The sequence below is a fragment of the Dryas octopetala genome, chromosome 2 (assembly GCF_963921425.1).
Source record: "Dryas octopetala chromosome 2, drDryOcto1.1, whole genome shotgun sequence".
Lineage (NCBI taxonomy): Eukaryota > Viridiplantae > Streptophyta > Magnoliopsida > Rosales > Rosaceae > Dryas > Dryas octopetala.
This window is the reverse complement of record NC_141367.1, coordinates 11782871-11792760: the sequence shown is the minus strand read 5'-3', so window position 1 is coordinate 11792760 and position 9890 is coordinate 11782871. Positions and strand designations below refer to the sequence as shown.

At 35.4% G+C, this 9890-nt stretch overlaps 1 protein-coding gene and 1 non-coding gene across 2 annotated transcripts; one reads left to right on the top strand and one right to left on the bottom strand.

Annotated features, from left to right (window-relative positions):
• The first annotated feature begins 835 nt into the window (after nt 1-835).
• On the top strand, nt 836-4456 carry CR4 (crinkly4). The gene is made up of 2 exons (XM_086232151.1): nt 836-1143; nt 1343-4456. The coding sequence occupies exon 2, from the start codon at nt 1430-1432 to the stop codon at nt 4136-4138; it is 2709 nt and encodes a 902-aa protein (XP_086088277.1). The 5' UTR covers nt 836-1143; nt 1343-1429; the 3' UTR covers nt 4139-4456.
• A 2374-nt stretch (nt 4457-6830) lies between these two features.
• Nucleotides 6831-6902, bottom strand: TRNAT-UGU (transfer RNA threonine (anticodon UGU)). Its single transcript has one exon. It is a non-coding gene; the product is annotated as a tRNA-Thr (tRNA).
• Between the last annotated feature and the right edge of the window lie 2988 nt (nt 6903-9890).

Below are 9890 nucleotides of genomic sequence, written 5' to 3'. Positions count from 1 at the left end.
TATAAACCTTGAACATAAAAGTTGAACATCTGCATGGACGAAATTGTCCTTGTTACATCAGGTTTCTAAAGAAAAGGATTTCATCTGGTTCTTACAAAGCATTTGAATCAAAATTTATAAATCAAAAAAAGAAACCGATAAAAGTTTTGAGAACATAGTGTATTGAACCTAATAATAATATATAACTATCAAATTACTACTGTTCAGCCTTAGCTCAAATGATAAGGATAAGTAAGGTCGGGTTGGTCTTAGATTCAATTCTTGTCAAGTACTTAAAGAAAAAAGAACTATAGCACTGCTAATTATTATTAATTGATGCAACACTACCAAATAAGTCATGACATGTACTGTTGTACACCAATTTGTAAGTTAAACAAATGTGAATTTTGTTACAAATATTCGTGCAAAAATTACCAAAGAAATGTATGATAAGTTACAAATATAAAAAACGTCATGCATGGGAAAAACATTGAAAACCATAATAAGACACCAGGAAGTGTTTACATTTAGAGCTGAATGGGAAAAAAGGGATTTAGGGAGCAAAAATTGGATGCATTCATTCTTCAGGAGACTATACTTTTTCAGAACGGTAGCCAAGTGTGCTCTAATACAGGCATGAAAAGATGAATTCGCATTAACTTCTCATTTAATGTCCTCACCTATACTCAGGCCATATCAGAAGCTGCAGTTTTATGGCATTAAATGCTTTCTCTCTCTTTCTCTCTCTCTCTCTCTCACTTCTTACCTGCAACAGCAATACCCTGCAACCATATGCAACAGTCCATCTTTCTTTAATTTCCTTTCAAGCAATTCATCACAACCAAGTAACCAACTTTCGTTCAAAGCAAAATTTCATGGAAAGCAGAGATGTAACAGAATTTTCCCATTCTGGTGATCGAGTTTGCATTTCTTGACTCGGAGTTGCAGAAATCATCGAACCATTTTAGTGCTAAGGTTCTTTTTTCAGCAGAAAGAGGAGAGAAACATGAGGTTCTCTCACATGGGTGCTGAACATCAGAGCTGAAGTAGGTGTGAGATTCTTCAAGTTGTTGTCTTAATCACTGCACAAGCTCTGTTTAAGAGGGGGTTTTCTTATTTGGGTCAAGCACTCAAGCTTGGTTTGGCTGATCTCTATAGCTTCTGGTACGTGTGGATTTTTCAGATATTCTCCTCTATTTTTTCTTTTTCTTTTTTCTGTTCATTCATGGCGATATAGTTTCATTTCTGCCTTTTTCTTCATTCAATTATGAAGAAAAGGGGAGAACAGTGACGTTAAGGTTCTGCATTATATGCTGGTCTGTTTTGTTGTGCATATCAGATAGACTTTCTCATTTGATTTCAGAAGGAAAAGAAAAGTCAGGAGCAGAAAACTTGTACTCAGCCCTTAGTTGGTGGTGTGATATTACCTTTGAATACTTAGATTGGTGTAATGGGGATTTCGTTAAGAGATTTCCTGATCTGGGTTGTTGTAGTTTTATCAGATTTATGGTGTTTAGTTTCAGGACTAGGTTCCATGTCAGCCATTGCAGTTTCTTATGGGGAGAAAGGTTCAGTTTTCTGTGGTTTAAAGTTAGATGGGTCTCATCTTGTGACTTGCTATGGTTCAAACTCAGCAATAACATATGGAACTCCGATTCATTTTCCATTTGTCGGTCTAACTGCTGGTGATGGCTTTGTTTGTGGACTTCTTATGGATTCTAACCAGCCATATTGTTGGGGTAACAGCGGTTATATTCAAATGGGTGTCCCTCAACCCATTCTTAAAGAAGTTCAGTATCTAGAAATCAGTGCTGGTGATTACCATTTGTGCGGATTGCGAAAACCTTTAACCGGAAGGCACAGAAACACATCTTTTGTTGATTGTTGGGGCTATAACATGACTAAAAACTATGTGTTTGATGGGCAGATGCAGTCAATATCAGCAGGCTCAGAATTCAATTGTGGATTGTTTTCCCAAAATAGGACTGTCTTTTGCTGGGGGGACGAGACTAGTAGCAGGGTCATCCACTTGATCCCCAAAGATATGAGGTTTCGGAAGATTTCAGCTGGTGGTTATCATGTTTGCGGGATTTTAGAGGGCGTGAATTCTAGAACCTTTTGTTGGGGAAGAAGCTTGGACATTGAAGATGAAATCTCAGTAGCATATTCGGTTCAAGGCAATGTTGATTTGGCTCCAAATGAGCCAATGCTTTACGTCGTGGGAGGGAAGTTCCATGCTTGTGGAATTAAGAGCTCTGACCGTGGGGTGATTTGTTGGGGTTTTATTGTGAAACCAAGTACACCAGCTCCTAATGGTATCAAGGTTTATGAGATTGCTGCTGGAAATTACTTCACTTGTGGAATTCTTGCTGACAAATCATTCTTACCTGTTTGTTGGGGTCTTGGATTTCCAACTTCTCTTCCATTACCTGTTGCACCTGGATTCTGCAAGTCTACTCCTTGTGCACCTGGTTCCTATGAATTCAGTCATGAGAGTGCCTCTTGCAAATTTCCTCACTCTCACATTTGCATGCCCTGCAGCACTGGTTGCCCTGCTGAAATGTACCAAAAAACTGAATGTACCTTGAAATCTGATAGACAATGTGAATATAACTGTTCTATTTGCTTCTCAGCCGACTGCTTCTCAAACTGTTCATCTACGTATTCCAATAGCAAGAAGAATGAAAGGTTTTGGTCAATGCAATTGCCTGTCATTATAGCGGAGATTTCCTTTGCTGTGTTCTTGGTGAGTGTGGTATCATTAACTGCAGTTTTATATGTTCGGTACAAGTTAAGAGACTGTCAGTGCACAGCAAAGGATTCAAAGTCCAAAAGGAATAGTCACAGTGGTTCTCATTTCCAGAAAGACAATGGTAAGATTCGTCCTGACTTGGATGATCTGAAGATAAGAAGGGCTCAGATGTTTACTTATGAGGAGCTTGAAAAGGCCACATCCGGCTTTGAAGAAGAGTCTCTTGTGGGAAAGGGAAGCTTCTCCTGTGTTTTTCGGGGTGTTTTGAAAGATGGGACAGTTGTTGCTGTCAAAAGGGCTATAATGTCTCCGAATATGCAAAAGAATTCGAAAGAGTTCCATACAGAGCTAGACTTGCTCTCAAGATTAAACCATGCCCATTTACTCAATCTGCTTGGCTATTGTGAAGAAGGTGGAGAGAGGCTTCTTGTTTATGAGTTCATGGCTCATGGATCATTGCATCAACACCTCCATGGAAAGAACAATGCCTTGAAAGAGCAATTGGATTGGGTTCGAAGGGTCACTATTGCGGTCCAGGCAGCTCGGGGAATTGAATACTTGCATGGTTACGCTTGCCCACCTGTGATTCATCGAGACATTAAGTCTTCAAACATTCTCATTGACGAGGAACACAATGCTCGAGTGGCTGATTTTGGTTTGTCGCTATTGGGACCAGCAGATAGTGGCTCCCCATTGGCAGAGCTACCAGCCGGAACACTCGGCTATCTTGATCCTGAGTACTACAGACTTCACTACCTTACAACCAAATCTGATGTTTATAGTTTTGGTGTTTTGCTATTGGAGATTCTTAGTGGAAGAAAAGCCATTGATATGCAATATGAAGAATTGGGAAATATAGTTGAATGGGCAGTGCCTCTGATCAAGAATGGAGACATAGCTGCAATTTTGGATCCAGTTTTGAAACCCCCACCTGACCTTGAAGCCCTGAAAAGAATTGCCAATGTAGCCTGTAAATGTGTAAGAATGAGAGGGAAGGAGAGGCCATCAATGGATAAAGTGACAACAGCACTAGAACGTGCTCTCGCACTGTTAATGGGTAGCCCATGTAATGAGCAACCTATTTTGCCAACTGAGGTGGTATTGGGAAGTAGTAGATTGCACAAAAAGTCCTCCCAAAGATCTTCAAGCAGGTCAGTCGAAACGGATGTGGCAGAAACGGAGGATCAAAGGTTCGAATTAAGAGCTCCTTCGTGGATCACTTTCCCAAGTGTTGCTTCTTCCCAAAGGAGGAAGTCCTCGGTCTCAGATGCCGATGCTGATGGGAAGAACTCAGAAGCCAGAAATTTGGGCAATGGTGGGAATGTTGGTGATGGTTTGAGGAGTTTGGAGGAAGAGATTGGACCTGCTTCACCTCAAGAGAAGTTGTTCTTGCAGCACAATTTTTGAACAGGCCAAGCAGCTGCTACATCTGGAGAACATAGTGAAGGAATTAAGTCAGATCAAATATTGACAGGTTTGCAATTAGTTTCTTGGAGGATGAAATATTGGAATGTAAAAACATGAATGGTAATTTTCTGGACTAGTCCTAGTGCCACTGCCCATACCACTTTCATATTTTGTGACTCTCTTCTGTTCCAATTTGTCTATTCAGTTCTAAAAATTTGGTGGATTACATTCTCCTTTGACACTAAATTTCAGCATCTCAGTAGACTTCATTCTTCTATGCCATGTAACTCATTTTCTTTTTTTTTTGGTTACAACTCATTTTCGTTTTCATTGTGTGACAATTACTCTTAAATATTATTAATTTCCTTATTTACCATCTGTTAAATTTTACACATTGGCAATTTTCTGTATGTTGATGCTGGTGGATTGGCTGTTTGTTGGTCATCTGGAAAGGGTAGAACCGTAGAAGCATATAATGCAGTGTGTTGAATTATCTTTCTTGCATGTCATAACCTCAAAGTCATTTTAAATATACTTCCCATTCAACGAAAATATATTTACATATCGATTTTATCAAGCATGTAATACTCTATGAATAAACTAACTTAAAACTCACGTAATATTCTATGAATAAACTAACTTAAAAATCTTTATGAGTAGTGCTAAAAATTCCAAATTCGTATTCGAAACCCACATTTGAGTTAAATACCAATTGATAGAATAGTTAGGAAACCACACTTGAGTTGGGACTTGGGAAGCTTCTCTCTGTTAAAAGGGTTTTTTCTCGCCTTCACCTGAAAGCCTCTAAAACAATCAAAGCATCAACTAAAAATCTAGCAACTATAATCCACCAAATTAAAAAAAATAAAAATAAAAAGCAAAACCTAGTAAAAGAGATTGTGAAATATCAAAGATAAAAAAATTAAAAAAGATCAGTCGGACCTTTCAAATACCAATGAGGAGACTGTAATACAACTGTTACTCACTGCTTTTCAAACCTTTCCTCTGTGTGAAAAAATGGAAAAATTCAACTGTAACTTGAAAAGTAGTGGGTTGAAACTTGAGAACTGCATCTCTTTTCATTACTGTTTTTATCTTCTTCTTTTTTAAGGTATATATCAATATTTTTTTATTCTTTATTTTACCCTTCAATGTATTAAGTTGTTTTTTAATATTTCTTTAATGAAGGGTATTATAAGAATTTTGAAATTTCCATCTACATTTCAATTACCAACTAATATGACACATTAAATGGTCATTTCTTACTTGCCGTAAATATATGAGATCTATAACATGTCCTATTATGAACAAATAAAATAATTCTACATCAATTAAGATCTAAAAAATTTGACATAATAGTTGGCATCTATAATACTATTTTATAGTTGTTAGATAACCCAGTTAGGGCTAGTTTGGTATTGCTGTGAGAAAAAACAGTTGTGAAGTAAAACAACTGTGAAGTAAAGTCAGCTGTAAAGTAAAACAGTTTAATGTTTGGTAAACTATGTTTTCAAAAGTGTTGTGAGTGCAAAAAACAGTATCAAAGTGTTTGGTAAATGTTAATATAAAAATGTTGTGACTGTGTATAATTACTAAAATAGACATGATGCTGAAAGTGCATTTTACTTATTTGTTTGGTAAAAATAATATGTTTTTTTACTTGTTTTTGAAATTTTTGACTACAAATTTTTATTAGCATTAATTTTTCTAAGAACAACATTATTAAATAAGTATGTCTATTATTTTTTTAGGTATATTATAATTTTAATCCTATAAATAAAATATCATAATTAATTATCACAATATAAAATATAACTAACAATGGACATATTTTTTAATTTAAAATAAACAAATAAAAGTCATAGAAATCAATGAGGGTATTATGGATAAAATAAAATATTCATTGTTGCAGTGAATCACTGCAGCTTTTAAAAGAACCTAGAAATCTGCTTTCTTTTTTTGTTGTGGGGAGTTGAGAATTGTGGGGAAAAGAAGTTTTTTATTTTTTTTACAAAACACCAAAATTGCTGTAGGTGATTGAGAATTGTCATCCACAGCAGCTTTTGGGTCCTCCACCGCAATCCCAAACGGGGCCTTTAGAAGGGCCGTGGAATTGCCCAATTTGCATGCTCCCAAGTTCGATCCCCCTTCAAGTAAAAAAATTACTTTATGAAAAAAACTTGTGTGTAACGAGAATATACCCTCTTACTCTTACAAGATCTTCTCTCAAGGCTCAAGCTAATCACATGACTACTACTTATGAGTGTAAGGAGAAAGGGGTATACCTCCGTTATACAAGTTTTTCTCCTACTTTATACATGTATATAAATTATAAAGGGTGACGATTTTCACACTTTAATTTTGTACATTTTCACTCATTTGCTTCACTATAAACCTTGATATATATATATATATATATAAAGAAAAAAATATAAGAAAAATGAGTGCAAATGTATAAAAAAAAAAAGTGTGAAAATCACTATCCATCAAAAACCCTAATTGTTTTTTTTTTATTTTATTGAACGATATTGGACGAAGAAGATTGGAACTACAGAGTTGAAGTGCAGGAGGTAATGCTGCTCAAAGATATGTTTCAGCTCAGAAATAAAAATATGATTCATTTTCAAACCACAAAATTGCAGTAGCTAAAAAACAGGTAACGTTCTAAAAATATCATATGGAAAAGAATAAATGCCCTCACGCAGGATCGAACTACGGACCTTCAGTTTACAAGACTGACGCTCTACCACTGAGCTATAAGGGCTTTTGTTGCTGTGTATTTAATTAACCATATTATAAACTAAAATCAATTATTATTATTATGATCTTGTAAGGGCCAACGGATCAATAAGGCTGTTCCACTTCCCTTGCTAAGGATAAAAGGTGGAAAAGATTTAAGGGAAAGAAGGGTGATCTTTTATCAAAGGGGGAAAAAAAATTACAAATAAAGTGGTCTAACAACCATACCCTTCTTGTGGTCCAGCCCCATTTTTCGTGAAGGGATTTCTTAAAATAATTATTTGTGAGGTCAACTACATATTGTATTTCAATAATTTGAATCATTTATTTTTTTGTGTCTCTATACAAAAATCATATGTACAAAAAATATATAAATAAAAATTCATTTAATAAATATAGAAAAAGTAGACGATTTCAATTATTAAAATACCATGTGAAATGAGCCCCACAAAGAATCTCTTTAATAAAATTATTTGAGAGATTCTTTAGAAGAAACTCCATCTTTCCTCTAATATCTATATGTTGAATCCAAAGATATGTTGAATCCAATTCTTCTTCTTATTAGGGAGCAGAAGTATGATTTCTTTGTGATCAAAATGTGACCTCAAGAAGAAGAAGGCAAGGACCAACTCCCAGAAGAAGTTCGTTGCCATTATCAAACTTTGATATACAAGATGTGGGTGTTGGTGTTCTTTGTCCCTTCATTTTTTTAAGAAAGCTGTGATATTTCACATAATGTGAGGAAATTTTTGTTCGTCTGCTTTGTACTCAACTCAAGTTAATGCTCAAGTACAAGTGGTTCGATTTGATAATGAGACGAAATATAACATATTGGTTCCTACTTTCAAAAATAGGGCATCCATTCATCAAACTTCTTGTGTCTCTACCCCTCACTACAACAATATAGCCAAGTGTAAAAATCATAATCTCTTGAAAGTGGCTCAAGTGTCCTCCATTTCCAAACACCTCTCAAGACCTTGTATCGTTATCATTCTCTTCCTTCTCTTCTTAACATTACACCAATAAATTCTTTGGGTGTGTTAAGGCTTGCAATGTGTTATCTTTGCTTATTCTACTACTCAAAAAGGGTGTGTTAGTTTTTTCTTAGATGCTATCATCCTCCCATGACAAATTATATATGTCTATGGATGTCACATTCTGTGAAAGGGATGCCTATTTTTCAGGGGGAGCTATTAATATTCACTTCAAGGGAGTTGATTGAGAGTACAATTGAAGATAGGTTTCCCTAGGATTTATGAATGCTCATCTAGTACTTTAGATAAACACTCAACCAAGTCGATTAGGGCTACCTTTTGGTTTGGTTTTTACTGAACCGACCAAAATTTTTTGGTTTGTAAACCGACTTTCACAATTTGAAAATTGAAAATCCAAAAATAATTGGTTTGATTTTGGTAAAACTGAAAAAAAATTAGTAAATAGACCGATTACTGAAAATTATTACTTAAAGAATCCAAATAGAAAAAACTAAAATATTGACCGAAAAAACCGAAACAATTACTGAAATTTCTTAGAATATTTCTGAATATCTTCATGAGGTCATTCCTACACTCTCTCATTCTCCTTCTCATGATGCTAATCTTTCATTTGAGTATAACTTTGATGTCCCAGAAGGTCATCATGATATATACATAATGAAATTTAGGCTCCTCAGTCAACGTTATCCTGTTCGTTCTAATCAGGGTCAACCCCCTGATATGGGTTTAATTTATCTTGTAGAAATATCGTTCAATATCCAATATTTAATTATGTGTCTTCTCACTGTTTAGTTGAGTTATGTAAATCCTTTGCGAATAATATATCTTCCATGTCCATACCTAGTAAATTACAGGAGGCTTTTGTAATCATAAATGTAAAAATGTTACGACTGAAGAGATTGAGGCTTTTCAAAGAAATTCTACTAATTGGGATTTGGTTAAACTAGCAAGAGGTAATAAACATGTCTGTGGGACCGTTGCAAATGGATGTTCATAGTAAAGCACTAGGTTGATGGTTCAATGGTGAGATGTAAGAATAGATTGGTGGCTAAAGGTTATACGCAAACCTATGGAACCTATTATTAATAGGTATTTGCACCTGTAGTCGAGATTAATACTATTGTAGTTTTCTTGTCCATGGCTCTAAATCTAGATTGACCTCTACAATAGTTTGATGCAAAATGTCTTCTTTCATGGAGATTTGGATGAAAAGTGTTCATGGATCCTCCCCATGATTTACTACAATTAGTGATGCTAGCAAAGTAAGAAAGTTATGGAAGCCCCTTTATGGGCTGAAGGCTTGAAGAAATCACCGTATAAACTCAATCTATGAGAAGCTATAAATTTAAGCAACCTCACGATGATCATAACTTGTTATTTAATTAAGCGTGATAGAGCTAAATTAAAGCCTTAATTGTTTATGTTGATGACAAGGTAGTTACTAGCCAATGAATGATCTACAAGGAGTTTGAGATAAAAGACTTGGATAATCTTTAAGTATTCTTGGGGTATTGAAGTGGCAAGGTCGAAGCACTGTATTTGCTTATGCTGTAAGCATGGTAAGTCAATTTATGCATATGCTAAGTGAAGCTAAAATGGATGCTATACTTTGAATTCTCAAGTATCTAAATTTTCTCGAGGTGAACTGAGCCGAACCGCACCGTGCCCACCCCTAATATTGTTGAGAGAAGTTGAAGGGTACAATAATTCAGAGCGGTTATAGTCAAATTTTGGTGAATCAATGAAGAATGAAACATTGGAGAGAGAACCACAGCTAGGTCTGAACACTCTCAAATTATACTTTCCTGTCGTGTTAAAAGCTCCATTTGATCTTAGCCGCACAATCAGTGTAACGGTGGAAATTACAATTCCACATGTAACAAAGAAGCGCTCATATTTATAAATGCAGTTGAGCGTTATAATTTCAAAAAATGGGCATGAGCGCTTTAAAACAATCTTTCAGTTTCTGTAGAATTTTCTGTATTTTAAGTGGTAATATGAGTGGCCCCAAAAAAAAG

Bases quoted from the DNA above. Each gene is read 5' to 3' on its own strand.
- CR4 (XM_086232151.1), top strand. From the start codon at position 1,430: ATGGGGATTTCGTTAAGAGATTTCCTGATCTGGGTTGTTGTAGTTTTA.